The sequence below is a fragment of the Prionailurus viverrinus genome, chromosome A2 (assembly GCF_022837055.1).
Source record: "Prionailurus viverrinus isolate Anna chromosome A2, UM_Priviv_1.0, whole genome shotgun sequence".
Taxonomy (NCBI): Eukaryota; Metazoa; Chordata; class Mammalia; order Carnivora; family Felidae; genus Prionailurus; species Prionailurus viverrinus.
The window spans coordinates 3,963,948-3,989,693 of NC_062562.1; the positions used below are offsets into that span (position 1 = coordinate 3,963,948).

At 53.5% G+C, this 25,746-nt stretch overlaps 2 protein-coding genes and 1 long non-coding RNA gene across 9 annotated transcripts in view; 2 read left to right on the forward strand and 1 right to left on the reverse strand.

Moving 5' to 3' along the window:
• Positions 1-54: 54 nt before the first annotated feature.
• Positions 55-11,269, reverse strand: SH2D3A (SH2 domain containing 3A). Of its 3 annotated transcripts, none has more exons than XM_047849410.1 (10): positions 11,145-11,269; positions 7,270-7,406; positions 5,397-5,746; positions 4,948-5,024; positions 2,885-3,369; positions 2,645-2,760; positions 2,271-2,445; positions 2,081-2,192; positions 1,608-1,793; positions 55-745 (listed from the first exon to the last, which is right to left on the reverse strand). In XM_047849410.1, the coding sequence occupies exons 2-10, from the start codon at positions 7,336-7,338 to the stop codon at positions 585-587; spliced, it is 1,731 nt and encodes a 576-aa protein (XP_047705366.1). In that variant the 5' UTR covers positions 7,339-7,406; positions 11,145-11,269; the 3' UTR covers positions 55-584. The 3 variants fall into 3 exon arrangements, with proteins under 3 accessions (XP_047705366.1, XP_047705365.1, XP_047705367.1); XM_047849409.1 differs by having other exon boundaries at positions 2,645-2,790; XM_047849411.1 differs by lacking the exons at positions 5,397-5,746; positions 11,145-11,269 and having other exon boundaries at positions 7,270-7,322.
• A 265-nt stretch (positions 11,270-11,534) lies between these two features.
• LOC125155211 (uncharacterized) lies at positions 11,535-12,635 on the forward strand. The gene is made up of 2 exons (XR_007148090.1): positions 11,535-11,605; positions 12,159-12,635. It is a non-coding gene; the product is annotated as an uncharacterized LOC125155211 (long non-coding RNA).
• An 858-nt stretch (positions 12,636-13,493) lies between these two features.
• The window catches only part of VAV1 (vav guanine nucleotide exchange factor 1), a 47,775-nt gene continuing 35,522 nt past the window's right edge, over positions 13,494-25,746 (forward strand). For 3 of the 5 annotated variants that reach the window (XM_047840182.1, XM_047840191.1, XM_047840208.1), the window contains exon 1: positions 13,494-14,044. In XM_047840182.1, the coding sequence (XP_047696138.1) occupies positions 13,841-14,044 (204 nt within the window). In that variant the 5' untranslated portion in view covers positions 13,494-13,840. The remainder of the gene's footprint in view (positions 14,045-25,746) is intronic. The other 2 variants (XM_047840200.1, XM_047840217.1) reach the window with 2 other exon arrangements.

The window sequence follows — 25,746 nt, forward strand, 5'->3', positions numbered from 1 at the left end:
GTGCTTGTCTGTGACTTCAGTGTAGGGGGTAAAGCACCAAACGTCCTTGCCATGTTTGTTCGTGGCAGCTTTACTGAGAAAAGGCAGTGTTGAACACCCACCGCGTGCCAGGCGTTCTCCACCCGTGATCCCTAAACTCCCGAGCTTTAATCCCCATGACAACCCCCAGAAAGTACACGGCCTCACTTTTACGTTGAAGGCAGGCACAGAGAGGCTGAGCCATTTGCTAGAAGTCACACAGCTTTTAAAAAGCATTTGAACTCTGGCTTCGGACTAAGAGCTCTGCAAGTTCTCGTCCTATCAGAAGCCTCATGTTCACCATTTGTAGGTTACGTGTGGGGAGGTGGGGGCTGGGATAGGGGGTCCAGAGCCTCCAGACACCTGGGTCTTCTAGTGGGGGGGGCGGGGGAAGGAGGCCGTCCCTCACGCTAGGATTCATGTACACTTTTAGGGAGCAGGATGGGTTCTTGCAAATCTGGCCCCCACTTTCTGTGAGGCAGAATGGGTTTCCACTGCGATTGGCTGTGTGAGCAGCGTGGGGCAACTGCATGGGTGTCCCCGTGCGAAGAAGGGGGTCTGTGCTTTCAACCATCCGGCTCCAGGCGCTGTGAAAGGACACTGAGGACGCGCTGGAACTTCTCAAGACGTGCAGCTTGCGGTGCCCCCACGCCTCGGCTTCCCCAGAGCAGCCTTTGCACGAAGCCTGTGGTCAGGGCCTCCCTCAGCTGCGGGTTCGGACGGAATCCTGGGGGCGGGGCCAGGAGGGCTGGGGGCAGGGCCCAGGCTCCAGCCTTGCCCCTCCCTGCACCTGCCTTCTCCCAGGGGAACTTTCTCCCAGCAGGGACCTGGAGGGACTCTGTCCAGAAGCTCTGGGCGACTGGGCGGGGTTGGCGGGGAGGGGGCTCTCAGAGTCGCTGCAGGAATCGGGGTAGGGTGGCTAAGGAGCTCGGTGGAAACAAACTGCGCCAGGGTGCATGGGAGCAGTCTGTTCCAGGTGCGTGATGCTGGGGTGAGGGCTGGGAGGGGGCCTCGGGGCTGTGCCTGGAGGTGGAGCCGCCTGGGGGGGGGGGCAAGATTTGGAGTCTGGGCCACCCAGCACGGCACATTTTGGGGGAGGTTGAGCCTTTTTGGAGAGAAGAGAGCTAAGGTGGCCAGCGAAAGCGGGAGTAACTCAGGTGGGGATTCTGGAGGCTGGGCCTCCCCCAGCACGGGAGGAATGGCTCTGAGCGCAGTGGGGGCGCTGTTCTACCAGACCAAAGGAAATGACTCATTTTGGAGAGGGCTAGGCATTACTGGGGGGATCGAGATCCTCTGGGGGCAGGGCCATCTCAGGGGGGAGCCGGGGACTGGGACTCCGTGGACGTGGCTCCGGGGCCTCTCTTGGGGTGGACAGCAATATTGCTGTCAACACTGTTGGCTCGGACGCGCGCGGCCTTGGGGCGAGAACTCCCTGGGGGCCGGGTCGGCCCGGTCTGGGTGGGACTCCGGGAGGCGTGGCGGAAGGCTCTGGTCCCTGGCCGGGTAGGCTCTGGGGCACGCAGTTAGAGCATGCGGGGTGCTCGGAAAGTCCGGACGCGCTGGCATCCGGGAACAGAGGGGGAGCTCACCTCGCAGGCGCCGGGCCGCCGCTTCGCGGAACTTGGGCGCGTCCTGAGCCATCTGACGCGCCCGGTGCAGGGTACGCAGCAGCCGCTCGCAGCTTTCGTCTAGCGGCCCCGGGAGTTCCTCGCCCTCCAGCAGGCGCACCGCGGGCACCACGTGCGGCAGCGCCACCTCGCCGGGGTCGCAGGGTCCTATGCGGGAAGGGCTCTGGGCTAGGCTTGGGGCAGAAGTGGGGTCTAGGGTGAAGAGGGTGGACCCTAGAGTCGAGGGACCCTAGACTAGAGTCTAGGTCCTCCTAGAGTCGAGGAGGACCCTCAGAAGCCCAGGAACACGGGTTCGAGCCTAACACAGAGCAACCGGGCCAGGGGCGTGGTCTAGGACTGGGGGCGGAGCCTAGGACAGAAACAGGGGCGGGGCCTAAGGCTGGATTGGGATTGCGATTAAGGGTTGGTGTGGACCTCCGAGTGATGCCACTCACCAGCGCCCTCATCCAGCGCCCGCATCAGAGGCTTCAGCTCCTGCTCGAAGGCCAGCGCGGCCTCTGTGTGGCTCCTTCGGAGCTGGCGCCACGTGCGTTCCAACCGGGACACCTGGGGGAGGAGCCCTGAATATGCTTCCTCTTCCCTCTTCCCTGCACTCAGGCTTCCTCATTTCCGCTCCCCACGCACCTGGGGCATGAGCAGGGCGCCCATGACCGCGGCCAGTCCAGGCAGGTCCCCCGCCGCCCCTGGCCCCAGAGCCAGTGCCAACTCCACCAGGCCCCGAAGAGTGGCTGCGCGCTCCTCCAGCGGGCCTGCGCAGCCCAGCACAGCCAGAGCCCCAGCCAGCGCCAGCGCCTCATGTCTGCGGGGGTGGAGGGCAAGGGTCTGGGGGCAGTGGGAGGTTTGTAACTCGGAGCTGAGGCGTGTGTGTGTGTGTGTGTGTGTGTGTGTGTGTGTGGGCAGGGGGGGGGGAGGCATGTCCACCCATCTCACCTCCTCCCTGAGGGACTGTAAATGGGGCGAGGTTTGAAGACCCTGGGGATTCCAGGCGGCTGGCTCACCTCTCCAGAAGTTCCAACCTCAAGCGATGCCCATGGGGAAGCGTGAGCAGCTCCAGGCCAGAGGCAACCCCCATGGCACCCCGCTGAGCCTTGGTCACTCCTAGAAGTCCTGTAGCCTGGGCAGCGGGAGTTAGTGGGGATGTCAACTGAGCAGAATGAGTATACGGGTTTGAGGTGCCGTTCGGCCTTGGCCTGGCTTCAGCCCCTGTCTAAGGAGGAGGGACCTGGTAGGTGACCCACCTGACAGTCCACCAATAATAGGTGGAGGGCAGTGCTCCCAGGATGGTGCTCCAGGAAAAGGCCACGGAGAGTACTCAGGACTCTGGGTTCCAGGGGCCGATTCTGGGGGCCCAGCAGGCAGGAGGGGTTGTTAGGGGGGCAGAAAGAGACCTCAGCCTGTGGTCTTGCAAAACTTCTACTCTCTTCCTCCTCTTCCTCTTCAGCTTCCCACCATGGGGCCTCTGTCTCCGGGCTGCTGTGGCCAGGGGGTGTTCCTTGGGCACTGGGCACTCGGGGCACCAGCTCACAGTACGTTGGGGGGCGTCCAGACGCATCACGCAGCACCAGCGAGGGTGTTCGAGGTGGCTTGGTTGGTGCCTTGGCATGAAGCTGCCCATCGGAGGCCCGGAGGCTGTCAGCAACGGACCCCAGGGGAGCTGGGGTCTTTAGCAACACGGGGTCACTACCCATCCGAGGGAGGGCACACATGGGCATGGCTGAGGCTTCTAGGGGTCAAACAAGAGGGAGTGAAGGGGGTACACAGAGAAGATAGCTGGGGCCCTCTTGGTTCATGTAGTCAATACTAGGTATCTTGGGGTGGGTTTGAACTTAAAAACTTCATTGATCTAAATGCGATACACTTACCAATGGTTTGAAAATGAACTCTCTTTGACACTTATGTATGAATTCTGAATACTATGGTTTAAACTTGACTTGAATTATTTTGGTTTTGGCCCTCTGGTTAAAGATGGGAAGCACATACAAAACTAAAACAGAAACAATTCTTCAAAATTCACAAAACGACAAAAGCACCAAAGACACAGAGTTGATCAAACTTTCAAATGATGTCTTTTGTTAAGCTTCTGTCATGTCTACTTCTGAGGTTATTAGAACTTAAAGCTGCACCCAGACTTTTGGGAGGCTCTGTATTTGCCAAGCATATACGTAGACCCTCTTATAGGGGCCCAAAACCTTCCCATGGTTCTAGCTCACTCTGAGTAAAGGCCAAAGTTCTCACAGTAGCCAAAAACGGCCCCTGATATCTGAATCTCAGATGGTTCAGCTATACTCACCTCCTTTTGGCTGAATCAACAGTTCAAACTCTTGTTTTGGCCCCAGGACCTTTGCACTGGCTCTTCCTACCTTTTTTTTTTTTTTAAGTTTATTTATTTATTTTGAGAGACAGAGGGAGAGCGAGAATCCCAAGCAGGCTCCATGCTGTCAGCCCAGAGCCCGATGAAGGGCTTGAACTCACAAACCATGAGATCATGATCTGAACCGAAATCAAGAGTCGGATGCTTAACCGACTGAGACACCCAGACACCCCACTGGCTGTTCCTTCTCCCTGGGCCACTCTTACCTCCAGATAGTCACATCATTTCTTCCTTCACCACCTTCAAATCTTTCTCCACGGGGCCTGTCCGGACTACTACTTAAAACTGTAATACTCTCATCCCTCTCCTCCCAATCTCCCTGTTTCACTGTTAAGTTTACCCCAACTTGACTCATTTTTGTTGTCAATGTCCATCTTCCTTTAATGGGATGCTGGCACCACCTGTGCAGAGATCTCTGTCTTTCTTGTTGAGTGATATATCTCAGCATTTAGCCCAGTGGCTGGCATGCAGTGAGGGCTCATGTTGAATGGGGGGAGGCAGGACAGATGGGACAGACAAGCCGCAAGGAGAATCGTAGGTTGGACGGTTAGGGTCAGCTGCTTCGAGAAACCAAGTTAAATGAGAAGTCAGTCAGGAAAAGATTAGGGGGATGGGCTTTCCCGTGGTGAGGATAGCAAGTGCAAAGATCCTGAGGCAGCAACAAGACGGTGTGGCTGGAGTGAGGAAGGGGTGTGGCAGGAGTTATTAGAGAGGTCAGCCACGGTCAGAGCGCACAGAGCTTCTGGGAATAATCATAAACCCACATTTTAAAGCCCTCACAAAGTTCCTGTGTATTTGTTAATCACCATGACAATTTTGAAAGCATTATTGTCCCCATTTTCCAAGAGGTTAAGTCACTTGCCCAATATCACTCAGGCAGTGAGTGGCACAGCCATCTCTGAGCCATGTGCTGTCCTGGTGGACCCTTACCTGGTCCACAGTGATCTTCTCTTGACCGCCCCATGTGCTCCAGCCCCGCAGGCTGACTGTCACTCCACTTTCTAGTCCTGGGGGACAGAGATGAGGGAGACATGTAGTCCCACCCTGAGCAGGGCAGCCCCCACTGATGCCCAGAAAACCCTATATCCACTCATTCAGGATCAGTGGACCTCAACCAGGATATCCTACCCACAGGGGACACTTCACAGGGTCAGGAGACATTTTTTTTCGCTGTGGCAACTAGGGGGTGGGGTGGAGAAGATTCCATGGGCGCCCCGTAGACAGAGGCCAGGGATGCTGTTCAACATCCTACGATGCACAGGACAACCCCCCACAGGCAAGAGTGATCCGGCCCTAAATGTCAATAGCGGTTAGTGCCCAGGTAGAGGAACTCTGGGGGGAACTGGATGTCATCTGAGAAGTAGGGAGCCTGTGATTACCTGGGCAACTCTTCCAGAGCTGGGCTGCCGCGGAGGGTGTCCTCACTAAAGCTGCGTCGAATAGGTCCTTGACGTATCACGGGCCTGGAGGCCACAGCCCCGGTGGCCTGGGAGAGCGGACGTTGCCCGGTCACATAGCTGAGAACCAGGGAGGTCAGGCTTGGGAAACGCTCATCCTCCAGCTGAAAGAGGGCTGTGGGTCGGCCTGGTCGGGGACGCAGGGCCACACGGAGCACCTCAAAGTGCAGGGCTGAGCCCTGCCAGCGGCAGGAGATCACTGGGTGGCCCCCACGGGACCCGGAGGCACGAACCAAGAAGTCTCCATCTTGCTGAAGGAGGGCCTCAGCCTTCTGGGGAAGGAGGACAGGGGGCAGGGGGCTTAGGCATGAGCCCAGATCAGCAATTAATGGTGATGCCTCACCCCCAGCCCCCACCCAAGAAAAGCCACCCCAGGGATGGGGTAGTTTTACACCAAACCATCCCCCCCTTTTCTCAGGGGCACCCCTCTGGAGTACATTTCCCAGGCTCCTTTGCAGCTTGTCATCATTCGATATGATCTGGCCAATAGGAGGAGGGCAGAAGTGCAGCTGGGAACGTCCAGACCTGGCTCACAAGCCCCTCCTGCACAATCCTGCAGGTTCTGGCCCCTACATGTCAGGGAATGTCCCCAAAGCCCTGGTGGAAGGAGGAAACACAAGATGGAAAGAGCCCGGATCCTGACCGATTTCTGGAGCTCCGCACTCCCCACTCCTCAACCACCTCGTAGTGCTGGCTGACATTGACCAAAGCAGCTTTCAACCTGAGTAAATGCACTAGGCTTGGTAACCAAACGTGGCTTCAAACAAAAATGCCATTAGCTGGATCCTTCCAAACTGACTGTGGCCTGGAAATCCTCCTTTATTAAAAGTTTTAAGCGGTCTCATGCCAGCCATGGTGGCTGGTACCACAATAGGGGCTGGGGGCCATGACACCAGAGGGGGAGGCAAAGCAGAGTTGGGGACAGGGGCTGGGGACTGAACGATAAATACAGTGGACGCACATATAGCCCTTACTATGGATCAGGCTACATGCTGTAGGCATATGAACTCATTTAAGCCTTTACCAAGGTTCAGCAGTAGATACCATTACTCCCATTTCATATGTGGGGAAACTGAGGCCCAGACAGGTCAAATACCTTGCTCAAGGTCACACAGCTGGGGTTTGAATCCAGGAGGTCTGGCTCCAGGGTGTGGCATTTTAACCACTAAGCGATACTGACTCTCACAATTTGACTGGATGCCCAGGGTCCCAGGACTCCCGAGGGTGACAAATGAGTTGGGGATGAGGGTTGGGGAGACTTGGGTTGAGAGGGAGATGCTGTGACTGCTCAATACTGATTGAGCACTCACCGTGTGCCAGGACCTGTCCTAGACCCTGGAAACACAGGGATGAGTGAGACCAAGGCCCTGCCCTGCGCCGTCTGGTGGGCAAGATACACGAGAGGCAAGCACACGCGAATTGTCCAAGAGTAATCAGTGAAGGTAATAAAAGAGGGAAATAGGGTCTTGGTGGCCACAGGTACTCGGGACCCAGAGGGAAAGACAAGCAAAAAGCCAAGGAGTCGGACTGAGGGCGGGGGGAGGGGGGGGGAGCATTAGGACCCACTTAATCTCTGTCACCCTTGTCCATATCATCCCAGAGAAAATGGTCATTTATGTAGTAAGGAGTGGCATGATACCAACCAAACTTCAAGACAGTCCCCAGACCCTCAGCCACCTCTTCCCATAGACCTTGACCATAAGTCCCTCATCCAGGACCCAGGAATCCCCAGCAAGTCAGGGCGGGAGAGGCTCCCCATCAGACGGTCCTGAGGCTCTACAGGAAGCAGAGGTACCTGACGGGACAGGGGGCCGTGGTACCAGGGCTGGCTGGCGAAGTCTTCTCCATCCTGTGGCACCTGCATGGAGCTCTTGGGGGCAGAGGGTACAAGGGCTGAACTCTGTACTTGCAACCGTCCTCAGTCTTCCACATCTGTAAAATGGGGATAATTATTCCTTCCTCCTAAACTTCCTTAGTGGCCAGGTCAGCCCTTCCATGGTCCTCAAACCTTACAATGCAACTCTCTCTCTCTCTGTATATATATAATATAGCCATAGTCTAAATTAAACAAGTTATTCAGTCAAAATATATATATATATACACACAGCAGATTTTGTTTATATATGTGTGTACTTATATGTATACCTATATATATGGTAGATACATATAATTGGGCTATGATTAAGATTAACTTAGAATTGGCTGTGATCTCATGCAAACAGTTGTGCATTCACTGGTGTTCTTGCAAAGGGAGAAGACCTAGACATTGCCTTCAAATGTAATGCAATTTTTAAAGAATGTTTGTTTGTTTGTTTGTTTGTTTTGAGAGAGACAGTGCGTGGCTCGATCCAGGAACTGAACCGTGAGATCATGACCTGAGCCAAAACCAAGAATCTGACGCTTAACTGACTGAGCCATCCAGGAGCCCCTGTAATGCGATTTTCATGCAGATGACATTTTACAGAAATGTCATTAACTATTTCACTCAAACTAATATCTATGGGGCACTCACTGTGTGCCAGGTACATACGCTAGGCACTAGAGGCCCAGCAGGAACTAGACAGGAGCATCCTTGGGGAGTTGCTGTTCTAGTGGGGCAGAGAGCAACTAAGAAAATAAGTAAGTAGGGCACCTGGGTGGCTCAGTCGGTTAGGCGTCCGACTTCGGCTCAGGGCATGATCTCGCGGTTCGTGAGTTCGAGCCCCACGTCGGGCTCTGGGCTGATGGCTCAGAGCCTGGAGCTTGCTTCGGATTCTGTGTCTCCCTCTCTTTCTGCCCCTCCCCGACATGCATTCTCTCTCTCTCAAAAATAAATAAACATTAAAAAAATATTTAAAAAAAATTTTTTTTCAACTTTTATTTATTTTTGGGACAGAGAGAGACAGAGCATGAACGGGGGAGGGGCAGAGAGAGAGGGAGACACAGAATCAGAAGCAGGCTCCAGGCTCTGAGCCGTCAGCCCTGAGCCTGATGCGGGGCTCGAACTCACGGACCGCGAGATCGTGACCTGGCTGAAGTCGGACGCTTAACCGACTGCGCCACCCAGGCGCCCCAAAAATATTTTAAAGAAAATAAATAAGTAGATGACGGAGTAGATAGATTACAAAGAGATAAGCAGAAAAATAAAGCCAGGGATGGGATATGAAGTTACAAGGGGTGGAGATAAGGTTTTCCATAGGGTGGCCTGGGAGGGTCTCAGTTAGTACCAACTGGGAGGATTTTGAGGGAGCGAGCCAGGTGAAAGAACATTCCAGGCCAGAGGGAATCTATGTTGTTAATCTATTGCTTCTTAGCCATCTATGTGCACACTCAAGAATTCTTAGGATGTAGGAACATCTGACCCATACATGGCTTTCCCATGTCACACCATTTTTAAAAACTTTATGTATGCATTCTTGTATTCTGCAAGAGAGAGAGAGAGAGTGAATGTGAGCGGGAGAGGGGCAGAGGGAGAGAGAGAAACTTAAGCAGGCTCCACACCCAACAGGGAGCTGGACGCAGGGCTCAATCTCATGACTGTGAGATCATGACCTGAGCTGAAATCAAGAGTCAACCACTAAGCCACCCCGGTGCCCCTTAAATTTTTTTTTTAATTTTTTTTTTCAACGTTTATTTATTTTTGGGACAGAGAGAGACAGAACATGAACGGGGGAGGGGCAGAGAGAGAGGGAGACACAGAATCGGAAGCAGGCTCCAGGCTCTGAGCCATCAGCCCAGAGCCCGACGCGGGGCTCGAACTCACGGACCGCGAGATCGTGACCTGGCTGAAGTCGGACGCTTAACCGACTGCGCCACCCAGGCGCCCCGGTGCCCCTTAAATTTTATTATTATTATTATTGTTGTCATTATTATTATCTTTACACCCAATGTGGGGCTCGAACTCACGACCCTGAGATCAAGAATTGCACACTCCTCTGACTGAGCTGGCCAGGCCCCTCTCCAACATAATACCATTTTCAAGGACAATAAAACGTCACATTTTGTAGAAATGTCAGCAAACAGCAATTTTGCCTTTGCAGATTCTTACATTTTGGAGCCCATACGCTTTGTTATTCTTGTGGCCAAATTTAGGTCTCTGACATTTTGGGGCTCCCTTGATATTGTGCAGGCCTCAGGCTCTGTGTGTCTGGAGTCTGGTGGAGAAAACCTGCTCTGGGTGGGAGGGAAGCAGGCGGTCTGCTTCTCACTGCCTCCACCCCTAAGGTCTCCTGCGCCTGGCTGTGCAGGGAAGTAGCACCAGGATTCTCATTTCCTGAGTCAGCAAGGCTGAGGGCCAGAACCGGGCAGGAAGTTCCCAGACCTGCCCCAGGTGGCTTTAGGGGTGGGGAGCTGGGCAGGGAGCTGGCTCCAGGTGCTGCATACCTGAACCGCCAGGTGTGCCTCCTGGATGCCTGTGTACTTCCTGCTTGTCAGCTGGGCCAGGCCAGCCTCTGTCTCGACTCCCCTAGCCTCAGCTCCCTCTATCTTGTGCCCTCTTTAGTGGGCATGCAGGTTGGTCACCGACAAAGCTCTGGCTAGTTTGGTGGAGGGGAGCTGGGATGAGGGAGGAGCTCAGGGTGGGCACAGGTCAGACTCAGGGCAACTAAGTCATCCTCCTGCCCTTCATCCTTTGGAATAATTTCTGGATATTTGGGCAGGGGAGAGAAGGGAGCAGAATCAGGAAGAGGGTGGGGTAGGGTCAACCATGGGGAAGGGAAGAGGGCTATTCATGCCCTACAGACCACGCCCGTGTGCACACATATGCAGGGGGGCAGCCCCCTACACACAGACACATGGACACAGATAGACATGGGTACTCAAACTTGACATGGAACAAACGCTGATTGGCTGAGCACTTACTGTGTTCAGGACCTGTTCTAGACCCGGGAGATACAGTGATGAATGTGCCTAAGGCCCTGCCCGGTGCTGCCTCGTGGGCAAGTCACACAGCAAACAGCACACAAATGAATGAAGAAGACAATGTCTAAGAATAATCACTGAAGACGATAAAACAGGAGAGTGGGATAAAGCAGGTTGGAGGAGGCAGCTACTGTAAATAGTGTATAGTCAGGCAGCTTTCTCCCTCCACGGAGGGACTTTGGAGCTGAGATCTCAGTAAAGGGAAGGAGACAGTTACACAAAGGTTTGGAAAAAGGGCAGTCAAGGTGGCGGGGGGGGGGGGGGGGGCGGGAGAGCGGGTGCAAAGGCCTGGGGGTAGATGGAGCTTACTTCTAACATTTTACACCATCAAGAGGCCACTGTGGCTGAAATGCACTGAGCAACCAGCTAAGTGGAGAGCGGCGAGGTCGACAGGCGTGAGACCATTCTGGTGGACCCGGAGTTTTCATCTTAGTGGGATGCAATGGGGGTTAAAGAAGGGTTTTAAATGAGAGAGGGCGCGATCTGGTTTGTGCTTTAAAAAGATTGCTCAGGCAAAGTGGCAGCCTGGAGGCTTTCCGTGTTCCACAGGTAACACGCTTAGAGGAGCACTTTCAGGTACGTCCAGGTACACGGTCGTGCGTGACGCACAGCGACCCAATCAGGCACTCGGCGACCCCTTCTATGTCCTCGGCTGCTCGGGGACCGACACCCCGACCTTCCCTTCCGGCCGGGGGCCCCACCTGGAAAAGAGAGGACTCTTCCACCCCAATAATCCCCTGATTCCGGATGTACCTGCGTCCCCTCACTCACCTGGGCCGGGACCCGCGGAGCTGGCGAGAGGCTGGGGCCGGGGCGAAGCCTAAAGCTCTGCGGCTCCGGGCCCCTCCCTCTCCGCCCCAGCGGGCCCAACCTTCTACGGCCGCGCCCGGCGGGAACCGAGCCCATTCACCTGGCCCCGCCCCCGAGGACCCCGCCTCCAACGGTAGCCTTCCAGGCTCTGGCCCCGCCCCCGCTCCCCGTCCCACCCCTTCAGAGGCGTTCTTGGCGCTAACCACGCCCCCTTCGGAGAGACCCTCGCTCCCATAAACCACGCCCCCTTGGGAACGCCGTCCACCGCTTCCAGGAGGCCCCGCCGCCTGGGGCGTCGCTCCGCCCCCAGGAGCTGGCCACGCCCACACGCTCATTTTCCCTCTCCCAGTCCCGCCCCTTAGAGCTCCGCTCCTCTCTTCCCCGCAGGCTGGTCCCAAGTGTCCCTGACCCCTAGGGACGTGGTAAGGGGTGTCTCTCTCCTCGCCTCCCAGGGGCCCGCGGGGGGACAGGCCGGCCCTTTACGGGCTCACTCTAAGCGCGGGGGCGACGGCTGCTGTGACGTAGAGAGAGGTGCGCTTCCTCCAGACCGTCCCCCTGGGTTTCCCGGAAGGGAACTCCAGTGGGTGTCGGGCTTTGTGGAGACAGATGCGGGAAAACACGACAGCCTCCACCAGTAACAGCACGAGGGGAGAGGAGCTCGACTCTGGGGGCTCATGGGGGGGGAGACGTTCAGGTGGTTTCCCTGGTGGGAGGAAGGAGGTGGGAGGGGGGCTTCCATCGTGATGCTTGGAGCAAGCACGGAAAGATTTGGAACAAGAGGAAGGACGCTCTAGCCACGTTTATTGAGAGCTCACAATAATAGCAGTTTTGAAAGCACTAGCCGCAACTAACACTTACTGAGCGCTTACTGTATGCCAGGACTGTTCTGCTTGCCTGACCTGCTTCAACGCATTTAATTTTCACATAGACCTGTCAGTGAAGGAGGTACTAATTTTCATCACCCCCATTTTCCAGATGCAGAAACTGAGGCGCGAGGCAGCCAAGCCATTTGCCCAGGTTGACCCGGCTTGCGAGTGGCGGAGGTGGGATTCATACCCCGAGCCCTGGAGCGCCATCCTGTCCTCCTCGCTTTCATCCGTGCAGCCCAGCCCCACCATCTCTGATCCCTACCATAATTCTCAACGGTGAAGGTTACCATCACCCATTTTACAGATGAGGAAATTAAGTCGTAGAGCGCCAAGGACGCTTGGGGATGAAAAGTTTCGGTGCCTGCGGGATCGCCAAGCTGGTGATTTCCAGGCTTGGCTTCCCCCTCAGCGAAATGTGGAAGAGACTCGAGGCTGCGGAGGAGGAGCTGAGGGGAGCGTTTTTTTCCTTGACCCCCTCCCGCCTAGTTTCGGTGCAGAGAGTAGAGCGGGGCGGGGGGTGGTTGTCCAGTGTGGGAGTCTAGCGCCCCCTAGTGGTTGGAAGAATTAAAAAAAGAAAATCTGAGGGGCGTGCCTGTGAGATGGGCGGGAGAGGGGAGTCGAGTTTACTCAGAGAGACCTTGTAGACGAGATGTTTTCAGGTGGAGATAAAGGCTATGAAGATGGTAAGTGTTTGGTAAACGAATAGACTAACGAACAACACCATCGATGTCTACAAGGAAAAAGATGGTGGGGGCCGGGGCCATGGCAGTATATGCACGAGCTTGGGATAAACGTCAGAGGTGGAGCCAAAAAAAAAAAAAAAAGAAAGAAAGAAAAAAAGCTTCCGTGGGAACAAATGAGACACATTTCTAAATAGGCAACAAAGAAACAAGTGTATAAGATGTCAGGTTTGTCGGATGGTGGTCAGGGCTTAACGCGGGGAAGTGGGAAAGAAAGGCTGTGCTTTAAAATGGAGAGATTTGGGAAGATTTCCTAAGAGGGTGACATGGAGTCAAGAACTGCTGGAGGCGAGGGAGCTAGCCATGAAGTTGCTTGCCTCAGGCAGGGGGAGCAGCATGTGCAAAGGCCCCGTGGCAGGATTTGGAGGCAAAATTCTGCGGTGGCCTCATGTGTTGGAGAAACAGTGAGGAGGCCTGCGTGGCCGGGGCAGGCTGACTGAGGGAAGGTGGTGAGTGGGAGACATGAGGGCAAGGAGGGGTACAGGGATGTGTCATTTGGGGCCTCGTTGGCTGCAGGGAGGTGGGCTGTAAGAACGGGGGCATCACGACTTGACCCGGGTGCTCACAGGTGTGCTCCTCTGTGGGGAGGATAGACTGTGTGTGTGTGCGGGGGGGGGGGGGGCAGGTGGGGAGCCTGGGGACCAGGGTGGAGGGGGAATGTGTTGATTCAAGCTAGGATGTTGGGGGGGCCAAGCCAGAGTGGAGGCAGAAGAGAGAGGGTTCAGAAGAGAGCAGATTTTGAGTATTTTGCCCCGGGGGGTTACTGCTCGTGGGTTGGATGTGGCGGAAGGCATCAGGCCTCAGGAGCTCCAGCAGCAGCCCCCCACTCCTAGGTGCGCTGTGTTGAGCGGGAAAAGAGTCCTGTGCAGGGGAGGCCCGACTGCTGATGCTCCCGCCTCTCCCCGCCCCGCCCCCCCATGGCTCCTCCTCCTCTACCCCCTCCGGGGCGACAGTTACAGGCAAAGAGGAAGTGGTAGCCGGCTAGCATAGGCAGGCAGGCAGGCGGTGGAGGCCGCGAGGGCGCGGGCCGCCCGGCGAGGCAGCAACCATGGAGCTGTGGCGCCAGTGCACCCACTGGCTGATCCAGTGCCGGGTGCTGCCCCCCAGCCACCGCGTGACCTGGGATGGGGCCCAGGTGTGCGAGCTGGCACAGGCCCTGCGGGATGGCGTCCTTCTGTGCCAGCTGCTCAACAACCTGCTGCCCCACGCCATCAACCTGCGTGAGGTCAACCTGCGCCCCCAGATGTCTCAGGTGAGCCAAGGGCTGGGAGTGGGGGGGGGGGTGCACCCTGGGCTGGCACCGGGAGGGGTAAGGCACTGAAACTCTGGGCTTGTGACATGGAAGGGAATATACTCCCAGCTCTGGGGCTGGCGTGGAGGGGAGGATGGGGGGCGGCTGGAGGGGGCGGTAAACTCTGAGATTCTGGGGTATTTCACCCAAGGTTAACAGGAGTGGGTTAACAGGCTCTGAGTTAGTGCACGTCCAGGCTGAGAACTAGCAAACTCGGGGGTAACGCTCTCGGGTCCCGGACTGAGTCCACTGAGGTTCAAGCCCAGGTGGGGCTGTGTGGGGGTTATCGAGGGACACCTGGGAACTCCCAGGTGTCCAATGGGGTGCCTGAGGTTTTGGCCTCCTTTGACATCCCCCCCACTTCTGCCTTTGGGGGAGGGGCCTCCACCAACTTCTTCCCCCACATGTGTCTCCTCCTCCCGGGCCTGGGCCCCTTCCTTCCCCTCACATCTTCTTCCCCTTCGCTTCCTGCCTGGGCCTGGGGGCGTGTGGGGCGCATGGGGTGGGTGGGGGGCTGTGGGCCCCTAGGCTCTGGTCTTCCTAGCTCTCTCCATCCCTAGGTGGCATTGAGAAAAGCCCCTGGTCCTGAGCCCGAGAGTGGATCCTGGGGTCTTGGAGCCTAGAAACAGCTGCCCTTTCTCTGTAGGGCTTTCTGCAAGGGCCCAGGTCCGGGGAGGGTGGATGGACTGAGCTGGCCCTGCCAGGCTCAGGAAACGTATTCAAATCCCTATTTGAATGTGGTGGGGGTGGAGGAGATAACGTGACTGGGGCCATTGTCTGTAGCACCTTCTCTGGGCCGCTGTGGTCTCCTGGGTGCAGGGTGGAGGCCGTGCGTGCTGGGGTCTGGGGGCTCTGGTTGCCTCACCTGCCCTGGGAGTCTGAGGGGACCCTGGCCTCTGGCCCTCAGGCTCCACTCTGGAATGAAAGCTTTGTGCTGGGATCTGTGCATTGTTTCATTGTTCTGGGGCCTTTTCTCTGGTCCGAGAGGCCATGTGCATGTGCTAGGGGACTGGGCCCATGGCGGGGGGGGGGGGGGGGGGGGGGGGGGGGGGGGAGGGGGAGGGTCCCAGGGGGCATTCCCCAGGGACAGGGCCATGGGGTGGGAGAGGTGGGTGGCCCACCCTCCTTAGCCTAGGCAGGGCTTCCTGTAAGGGTGAGGGAACTCCTGAGGCCCAGCCCCTCTGGCCACAGGCCATCCCAGATTTGCCTATATTTGCTTACCTCCCAGCTTCCAGCCAAACGTTGTCCCGTCTGGCCCCAGGCTGGCAGGCAGTCAGGGTCCCCAGTGAGGCTCTAACAACAGCTAATCAGGAAGTGGGTAGACTTGAGCATGAACTTCCACCCCTGCCTGCATCTAGCCTACAGCTGGTTCCCCAAGGAAGGGCACGGGGACGTGGAGTTACTATCTAGGAGGGAGGCTGTGGGGGGCTGCAGGGATACAGCTTCTGTCTTTGTGCCGGGCCGTGCGGAGGACCCAGGCGTGGCCTTCCGGGTGCTCCCAGGCTGGGAGACACAGACACCCCTAGCCCTGTGTTGTCAGGACTGGGACAGAGGGAGAAACCTCTGGGCTGGGGGCCCTTGAGGCAAAGGCAAGACATTGCCTGGTGATGTCAGGCTTTATACAAGAGGGGACATTTGTGTGATGTTTTACAGCATGAGTAGGAGTTCTCTCATTGCTCTGGCTTCCTGTGCCCAGCTGTGTCAGGCCCCAGGCTGCACAAGGGGGTCCCCCAATCCTCCCCATCTGGAGCTCTGTGCCTTCCTGCCCCTGCTCATCTCGTCTCCCCTCGAAGCTCAGCCCCGGGCGCTGTTCCTAGCAGGGATGTGTGCAGGAAGCTAAAAGTGGCTCCAGTAAGGTGGAGGGAGGTGAGGTGCCACATGAATAGAGCGGGGCCCCGTCTGTCAACTGATATAAGCTGGGGATGTGGACTGTCTGTGGGATGTGGCAGTGGCATTTGGGATACAGAAGGGCGAAGGGCAGAGGGAGAAACGGGGAGGGGTGGGGATGCTCCTGGGCTGAGCGGCTGGCTGGAATTTGGATACTTCTCCGTTTCTCTCTTTTCCTCTTCACGGTTACTCTGCTTTTTCTCGGTTGTTTCCAGGGAAGAGGGCTGGAAGAGGGCATTCACTCATCACCAGTTATGATGTATGTCAGGCCTCTTCTTGGTGCTGAGACGGTGGGAAGGACACACACACAGAGCCCTGTCGCTGAGGAGCCCGAATTGCAGTGGGCGAGACCGACAATGTCTAACTTGTGGGGAGGGGAGGGACAAAACAAAGCAGCGGAGGGAGCGTGGGAGTGTGCGGGTCACGCTTTTGAATAGGGGGTCCCGGAAGCCTCGCTGGTAAGGTGACATTTGAGCAGAGCCCTGGGGAAAGTGAGGGAATGAGCCTTGTGAATTCAGGGACACAGTGCTCCTGGCAGGGGGTGCGGCCAGTGCAAAGGCCCTGAGGTGAGAGCTTGTGGGTGCCCACAGAGTCTGGTGGGAGTGGTTCGTGACTGAGGTCGGACCAGGGGGAGTCTCTAAGCTGGATGGTCCCTCTGAGACCTGAGATCTGAGGCTGGATGGTCCCTCTGAGATCTGATATCCTCACAGACGGCACACTGAGCCGCAGACAGCCTAACTCAGCTCCTTCCTCTGGGAGTCTGAGTGGCAGAGATGAAAGTTTAAGGCCAAGGGACTGGGGAGGGAGGGATGAATGTGACAGTCATTGTGGGAAAGACCCGCCAGGGCGTGGGAGCTGATTAGACCTGGCAGGGACAGGCGCTGGGCCCTGGATGATGTCAAGGTCCCCAGCCTGTGAATGCCCCGGTTACTGGCAAGGCAGTGGAGAGGGCAGGAGAGTTAGAACAGGGCCTCAGCTCGAGGGAGGTGGCTCTGAGGGGCCAGAGTTCAAATTCTGACGCACCACTTCCTGGCTTCACCTCTCTGAGCCTCAGTTTCCCCATCTGTGAAACATGGGTACAAATGGCACCTTTATTTGGGAGGATGGTTGTACTATTTCAGCACTGCTTAGCACGGTCTGTGACACCTGAAAACGCCTGATAAACTGTCTGTTTAGGAAGGACGGGAGGTAGCCGGAGGGTGGGTAGCATAATGCCAAGCAGGAATTTGGGTTGGGGTAGTATTTCTCAGCTGGGGTGATTTTGCGCCCCCGGGGCATTTGGCAATGTCTGGACACGTTTTTGGCCCATCATATCTGGGAGATGCTACTGAAATGTAGTGGGTAGGTATCAGGGATGCCGCTCAGTATCCGACACAGCAGAGAATGATCTCCCCAAACATCAATAGTGCTGAGGTTGAGGGGCGCCTGGGTGGCTCAGTCGGTTGAGCATCCGACTTTTGATTTCGGCTCAGGTCATGATTCCAGGGTTGTGGGATCGAGCCCCGCGTCCACTCAGTGTGGAGCCTGCTTGAGATTCTCTCTTTCTCTCTTTTTCTCTCTCCCCCTCTGCCCCTCTTCTGCTCATTCTCTCTCTCTCTCTCTCTCTCTCTCTCTCTCTCTCTCTCTCTCTCTCAAATTAAAAAACAATTGAAAATAGTACCAAGGTTGAGAAATCCTATGCTAGGGGACAGAGAGCCTGCAAAAGGCTTTAAAATATTTGGTTAAATAATACATTCATATGGTTCGAATATTAAAACACATAAAAAGGTGCACAGGGAAAAGTTTAACTTCTAGTCCTGTCCCTCAGATACCCAGCGCCTTCCTTTCCTCATAAGTAACTTTTTTCTAAGTTGACTGTATATCCTTCCAGAATTTATTGCAAACATAGGCAACTAGAAATGTAGGTTCTTATTTCCTACCCTACTCCCTTAACTTGAAACATGGTTCCTTTATATCTTGCTCTCCTCGCTTTGATAATCGTCTTGGGAATCTTTCCAAATCAATATAGAGAGAGTGTCCTCATTCAAAAAAAAAAAAAAAATGTATGATATGCCGGATAATCCATTTGTTAAACAAATTACTTCTGCTGAGCTAACTATGTGCCAAGCATGAGTCCAAACCAGGGGCCAGCAAACTACAGTCCAACAGCGGAATCTGGACCACAGCATGTTTTTATAAATAAGGTTTTACTGGCACCCAGCCATCCCCACTGATGCATTGCATATATCGTCTATGGCTGCTTCCCAGCTGCAGCTACAGAGTTGAGCAGTCGCCCCAGAGACTGTCCTCCCTGTGGAGCTGGAAATATTTCCTATACAGAACTTTGTAGAAACAGTTTGCAGATCCCTGTTCTAAGCACTTTTTACATTTGTTTAATTCTCACAACACCTCTGTTAGGTGTAATTATCCTCATTTTTCACATGAGTGATGGAGGCACGGAGATGTTGAGTAACCTGCTTCAGGGCACCCAGCTTGGAAGCGGCAGCCTTGGGGACTGGAACCGTGGGCAGCCCGGTCCTGGGGTTCTCGCTGTCCGCAGTCACCCTAAAATGCCTCTGTCCCACCGCTCAGCTGGGTGATCATTTATTGTATCATCCTTTCTCTCAGCGGACACTTGGGTGGTACCAACCAGGCTTTTGTTGTGATACATTTACTGCAGCCATTAACCTTGTCCACGAATCACTTTTTGCTGACTCCACCCTGTGACCTTGGGCATGTTACCTAACCTGTCTGTGCCTCAGTTTCCTCATCTGCAAAATGGGGATAATAAATCCCTATCTTTAAGCATCGTTGTGACAGGCAATGGATTACTCTAAAGAACGTAGAAAAGTCCCTGGCTACATAGAAATCTTACTATTCCTGCCATACACATGAGCAAGTGTATTCATGGCAGGCGTTCTCAGAAGGACTTGCTGGCCCAAAGTGTGTGAGCCTTGGTGTTTCTGGCAGATGTGGCCAAGTTGTTCTCCACGTGGGATTGGTCCCCTGTGGACTGTTCTAATTACATTACCTCTAGCAAAGCATAAGAGTGCTTACTGTCCTTCATCTTGCCACAGACAGTTCTCTCGTCAAGCTTTTGGAGCTTTGCCAACTTAATGGGTGATAAAGCTCACTATAGATCAATTTACATTTCTCTTATTCTGAGTGAGGTTGAACCTCTTCCTTTGTCTAAGAGCTATTTCTATTTTCTCTCGGCAAAGTAATATCTGTTCATTTCATTTGCCCATTATTTTTTTTTTCCCCTTTCTGGGACCGTTTGCCTTTTTTTCTTATTGATTTTTAGAAACTCTTTACATATTAGGCTGGCTTGAATTTCAAGTCAGGTACTTACTACCTTTGTGATCTTGAAGGAAAAAAAAAATGTTGCTTAACCTGTCTGAGCCCTGGTTGTCTTATCTATAAAGTGGGATGTGAATAGCACCTTTAAGGCTTGGGTGAGCCTTAAATGTGATGGGTTAAGTTAAATTCCTTTTTAATGTGATTGATGTGCTGAATTTAGCAAATGCTAAAATGGTGGAGGCACTCTTTTGGTTAATTTGATTTCAGTCAGTCTGAGTTGGCTGTACGATGTGGTGTAAGTCAGCTGTAACAAACTATTCACTTGGGTGGCAATAACAGTTTACTTCTTGCTCACATCACAATCCAGTTTGGGTCAACTGGGAGCTTAAGAGGGTGGCACTTCTTTACAAAGTCCCTGTAGCACCTGGGCTCTCCCCATCCCATGGCCCTTCTCTCCCTAAAGCCCTTGGAGCCATCTCTATCCCAGAAGGTAGGGGAGAGGAGTGTGAGGAGGGAACCCATGAGAGGCTGTCATGGGCCAGGCCCAGAAGTGGTGCTGTCGTCTCCATTCTTGTTCCATTGGCCAGAACTCCATCACATGGCCCCCTCCAACTGCAAGAGAGGCTGAAAATGGTCTGGCTGGGAGCCAGGGAGGATAGGAAATGGGTTGGGTGGACATAGAAAAGTCAATGTCGTAGAACCCCGGAGTGATGCCTCGCTGCCTTCAGAGATGCAGGTCTGGAGGGGTTGGCTTGGAGGAGTCCATGGTGGGAAAAGGAATAAGGAGGGCCTGAACCAAAGCCACAGGGGAGGGATCCAGCTAGGGATGGGGAAGCCTGGGTGGGAGAAAATTGCAGCAAAGTAGGTTGGGTTGGGTTGACCAGAAGATCTTCTCTGAAAATATCTACTACGGCTGATGGGGCTGGAAGTCTGGGAGCGTCAACATTTGGTATTGTGCCTTCTCTTCTAACGTGTTATTCTGTGTACTGACCTCCTTCTGGGTCTAGTACTGGGAAATGTCACCCTTCAGGACTTTCTTTCCTCACTCTATTCCAGCCACAAGAGCCTCCTTGCTGTTCCCAGAACCCACCAAGCCCCATCCAGTCTCAGGGCCTTTGCACGTCTGTTTTTTCTCTTGTTTTATTTTTTTCCATAGCACTTACCGCCCTCTGACTTACATAGATTTTACTTGTTTGTTTATTATCCACTTCCCCCCACTGGATGTCAGGGAAAGGCTTTTTGTCTGTTTGGTTCACAGCTGTGTCCCTGTGCCTAGAACAGCACCTGGCACGTAGTAGGTGCTCAGTAAATATTTACTGACTATTCACTTCATCCATCTATTCATTGTCCCTTTAATACAGGAACAACAAACTATCACTTATCAGGTGGCTGCCTCATTTCAGAAACAAAATTTAATTGACACAACAAATCACACATCTATGGACGTTTTGTCTGGGGCTGATTTCATGATATGACTAGTCATGACAAAGACACGAAGCCAAAAAAAAATTTACTATCTGTCTCTTTACAGAGTTTTCCAATTGATCCCTGATATAATGGGCATTTGTTGAGTGCTTACTTATTATTGGTTAGTGGTAGTGGTTTAGCAGTGGTTAAGTATGGATTGCTTGGGATCAGTCCAGCTTCTACTAGTTCCTAGTTATGTGACTTTGGGCAAGTGTCAAGGCCTCTTCTGCCTTTGGTTTTCTCATCTATAAAATGGGAAAAATGATGATGATGCTAGTAATAATAATGATGACACCACCCACGTCATAGACATTTCCTTTTATTAGGCCATGTGCAGGATGATAGAGAATTCCATGATGAACGAGACACAGACCCTCATGCAGCTCTTTGAAGTAGACCAGGAAATGGGCAGTTACAAAGGAGCGGAGCACAGTCCATGATGGGTGGGTGGAGCCCAGGGCATTGTGGGTGCAGAGAGGAGGAAACCCCCAGAAGCAATCAGGGTAAGCCTCCTGGAAGAGGAGACATGCTGATTGAGTGTGGGAGGTTGGGGCATATTTGAGGAGCCAAAATAAGTTCTGTTTGTCTCCCTTGTTAACACTAATGGCCAGGAAGTGGGCAGAACCTGAGGCTGTGTTGGGTGGGCATAGCTGAGCTCCTAAAGACCTCACCACAATGCAGAGATGAACTGTCGACCTTTGATAGCAGGGATGGTGTTCTGAGACCTGGACTTTAGGAGGAACTTGGGGGTCAGGTCCCCTGGAGAAGAAATAAGGGATGTTCAGTCAGAGAAGTTTGAAATTTGAGGAAATTCTGAGCTCAGTCTGCAGAAATTTTAACCAAGAGTTTTAGACCTTGTGACAGAAAACCCCACTGAAACTGGCTTAGTAAAACATCGGATTCATTAGCTCCCATAAGTGAAAAGCTTGGGAGAAAACGTCTTCAGGTCCAGCTGGATCCAGAGGCTCTGACAGTCTCAGGAACCCCTCCCCGCCCCCATCTCTTGGCTCTGCTGTCTTTTGAGTGTTTTCCTGCATTCTCGGCCATTCTTCATCGTGGTGGGCAAGGATGCCCAGCTGCTCCAAGCGCATTGCCTGCAGTTCTGTGTGCAGTGGAAAATGGCCACTGAAGCCCAGTCTATGCTCCATTGGACGTGATTTCTTTGCGGGGGCGGGGGTGTGTGTGTCACGTGTCTGTTCCAAACCAATTGTTGCAGTTGGTAGAATACAGTGTTCTGATTGGCTGGGTTGAAGTCACACACCCATTCCAGCAGCTGGGGAGGAGGGGTCCCCACCCAAAGGAGCAAGATTAGGAGGAGGGGGCATGGTTCCACAGGGGACACCGAGGGTCCGCTGGCAGAGGAAGTGGGGAGTAGATGTCAGGAGGCCCCCCACGTTTATATTGGCTTCAAGCACTAACTTCAGCACAGATCTTCACCGTTGACATTGGAAGCTGCATCTTTCTGTGTCCTGAGGGCTGCCTTGTGCATTGCAGGATGTTTGGAGGCATCCCTGACCTCCACCCACCCCATGTAGCACCCTCTCCCCTGCAGTTGTGACAACAAAGTGTCTGCAGACAATGTGCAATGTCAAAGTGTCCAAAACAGAAACTCTGTTTTGGAGGGAGTGAGCTTCCTGTCTTGGGGAGGGTCCAAAGAGAGGTGCATGAACAATTACTGTCTGAGGACAGTAAAGAAGAGATTGTGAGCTTCTTTGAGTTAGAATAATCATTTATTTTAGTATCAGCCACAGGCGCTGTGCTGAGCGCAGGGCTTATGGGACAGGACACAACAGACACACTCACTGCTCTCCGGAGTTCATGGCCTTGTGGGGGAGAAGGGTAGTGTACTTGTTTCCTGTGGCTGCCCTAATAAAGGATCACAAACTGGGTGGGTTAAAATAACAGAAAAATATTGTCTCATGGTTCTGGAGATTAGAGGTCTGAAATCAAGGTGTGGGCAGGGTCAAGCTCCTTCTGGAGCCTCTTGGGGGCAAACAGTTCCTTGCCTCTTCCAGCTTCTGGTGGCTCCAGGCGTTGCTTGGCTCCTGGCTGTGTCACTCTGTCTTCACAAGGTTGTCTCCCCTGCATCTGTGTATCTGTGGGTCTCCTCTGTGTGTCTTGTGTATGGACACTTGTTGGAGGATTTAGTGCCCCCCTCCCCAGTAATCCAGGATGATCTCATGATCTCAAGATCCTTAACTACATTTTGCAAAGTCCTTTTATTATTATTTTTTTCCTGGATAATGTCACATTCATAGGTTCTACGCATCTGATGTCACATCTTTTGGGGAGGGCCACCATTCAACCCACTATAGACAGTAAACAAGAAAATCAACAAAATATGACAGTAAGTGCTGCAGACAAAATAGGCCAGGGGTCAAGTTGGAGAAGAGGAAAGGGTCATGCTTCTGGAGGGTGGTCAAGACAAGCTGAAAGCTGTAGGATAAGGAGCTAGTTCTGGGAAGAATGGGGGGAGGGGGGGGAAATGCTGTGCAAAGGCCCTGTCGCGAGGAGGGTCTGAAGGAAGGTGAACGATGAAGGGAGAGAGCTGGGAATAAGATTGGGGAGGAAGGCACTTCACTCGCCTGGCTGTGGGTACGTGTGCAAAATTAAACGTGATGGGAAGTCCTTGGAGGGTTTAAGCAGACTGGTAGGTTGACGGGGTCTTACTAGCTGCTCTGTGGGGAACCAGGCTGTAAGGGTGATAGAAATGGAAGTGAGGGGACATGGGCAGAGGGAGTCGATGGAGGTGTCCCACAGGGATGTGATGGTGCCATGGACTAGGACTTGGGACTAATGGATGGGCTCCCATTTTGGTGGTTGTGCCAATCAGAGTTTCTGATGGTCCAGATGGGGGAGGGGTAGAAGTGAACGAAAGGAGGTAAGATATTGTCTAAGCTTATAACTTAGGAACCTGCCCAAATGGGGACATTGTCTGCTAAGATTGGAAGGCTGGGGAGAGCCAGGTTCTGAGGAGTTCTGATGGGTCTGAGTTACCATGGAGAAGGAAGGCGGCATAGCCTAATGGTTAGTGCGGTGGGGAGTAGCTCTGTCCTCCCAGGGGACATTTGGCAATGCCTGAAGATATTTTTGGTTGTCACTACTGGAGGGAGTTGTGTGCTCCTGGCATCTAGTGGGTAAAGAACAAGGGTGCTGCTGATATCCTAACTGTCCTATAATCCCAGGACAGACACTGAAATATCAATCATGCTGAGGCTGAGAAACCCAGTTTGAGGGGCAAGGACTCTAGCTGCATGGGGGTCTGAGTTCCAGTCCTGACTGTGGGATCTTGGATGACCTACTGAAACTTTCCGTGACTCAGTCTCCCCACTTTTCAAATGGGGGTCACGATAGCCCATGCCTTATAGGTCTGTCACAAGAATTAAGTGAGCATAATGGTTGTAAAGTCGTCACATGCCTCAAGCAGAACCTATTGTGATTGGTAAACAAACTCATTCGGGTGGATGAGATCATCTGGAGAGGGAGGAGGGGGAGAGAGAGAGAGAGAGAAGGAAAGGGGTCTGAGTCCCAGGGTGCAGCAGCATGAAGAGGTCAGGGAGAGGAGGAAGAAGCAGCCAAGGAGTCAGAAGAGAGCCAGTGACTCAGGAGGGAGGAAAGCCAGAAGGATGTAGTATCCAGAGGCCAAAAGAGGAAAGTGTACTCAGAATGATCCCCACCTGAGTACAGTGAGGTGTTGGTACTTGGAAAAGAACAGTTTTACTGAAGTGGACGGGAATAGTGTTGGAAAGTATAATAAATAACAATAGAAACAGGTCCGATGCATGGAGCCCTTACTATGTGCAAGTGTTGTCCAAAGTACGTAAAACTTATTGCCTCCTTTGGTTTTCACAGCAAATCCATGGAGTAGGTGCCATTACGTTCAGGTTACCTCTTCTGTGAATCGGAGCACCCCAAACTTGATGTCGTAGGACAACTATTTTAGAATTCCCACAGATTCTGTGAGTCAGGAATTCAAATGGAGTGTGGAGATGATGGTTTGTCAGCCCCACGATGAGAAGCCTTGAATGTCTGAGGGCTGGAATCAGCTGGAGTACCCTTCACTCACAGTCTGGGCTGGGGTGACTCAAGGCTGAGCTCAGCTGGGGCTGGTGCCTGGAGCACTGGCATGCGGGCTCTCTGTGTGGCTTGGGCTCCCTCACAACATGGTGACTGGGTTTTGAGAAGGAGTGCGGAGAGACCAAGTGTTTCACAAGGTGGAAGCCGCTGACCTACTTGGAGACCACGTAGTGTCGCTTTGCTGCAGTCACCAAAACCTGCCTGGATTCCAGGGCCGGGGAATCAGACTCCACCCCCTGAGGGTGGTGTGACAAATCACACTGCAGAAGAGCTTGCTGCATGGGTGATATGTTTGTGGCCATCTTGGGAAAGCACAATCTGTTACTGATTATTAACCCTAGTCTCACAGATGAGGACATGGAAACATGGAAAGTTTAAGTGAGTTGCCCAAGTTAACAAGTAGCTATGTTGGGATTTGAAACCCCAAACCTGTGACCACCATAAGCACTCTATGAATATTGCCTCTTTGAAGGGACATATGAACCTTAGAAGATAGTCTTGGCTTCACATTTCTGGTTTTCTCAGTCAGGGTTTAGCCAGGAAAGCAGAAATCATCTTAGATCTTTCAGAGAGGATTTAATTCAGGGAATGGCTCATGGATGATGGGGGAGCTGAGCAGACAGATGGGGAATACTGAGGCAACCCAGAGAGTGGCCACTAGGCTAGAGAAACAGTAGAAGAGGTGACGTGACTAGGATCCAGAGGCCAGAACCATGCAGGGGATCCAGGACGTTGCTCAAGAGCTATTATCATCAGGGAGCTGAGACCAGGAAGGAGACATATTTGTTGCCGTGAAGAGGCACAGCAAGAGAGGGAGAAATACCCTGGTTTCTCTTTCTCCCGCCCTCTGATTTCCTGCCTGGGCATCCCATTGGCTAAGCCTACCTGGAAGCCAGGGTGCAAAGGAGCCTGGGAAATGTAGTTCCCTTTGCTACAGAGTAGAGCAAATGGCA

Excerpts from the sequence above, each read along its gene's own strand:
- SH2D3A (XM_047849409.1), bottom strand. The coding sequence starts at position 7,338 with ATGCAGGTGCCACAGGATGGAGAAGACTTCGCCAGCCAGCCCTGGTAC. Across the intron at positions 2,193-2,270 it reads GCGCCCTGCTCATGCCCCAG|GTGTCCCGGTTGGAACGCAC; the intron begins GTGCGTGGGGAG and ends CTCCTCCCCCAG. Across the intron at positions 746-1,607 it reads GGCGGCCCGGCGCCTGCGAG|GATTCCGTCCGAACCCGCAG; the intron begins GTGAGCTCCCCC and ends CCCCGCCCCCAG.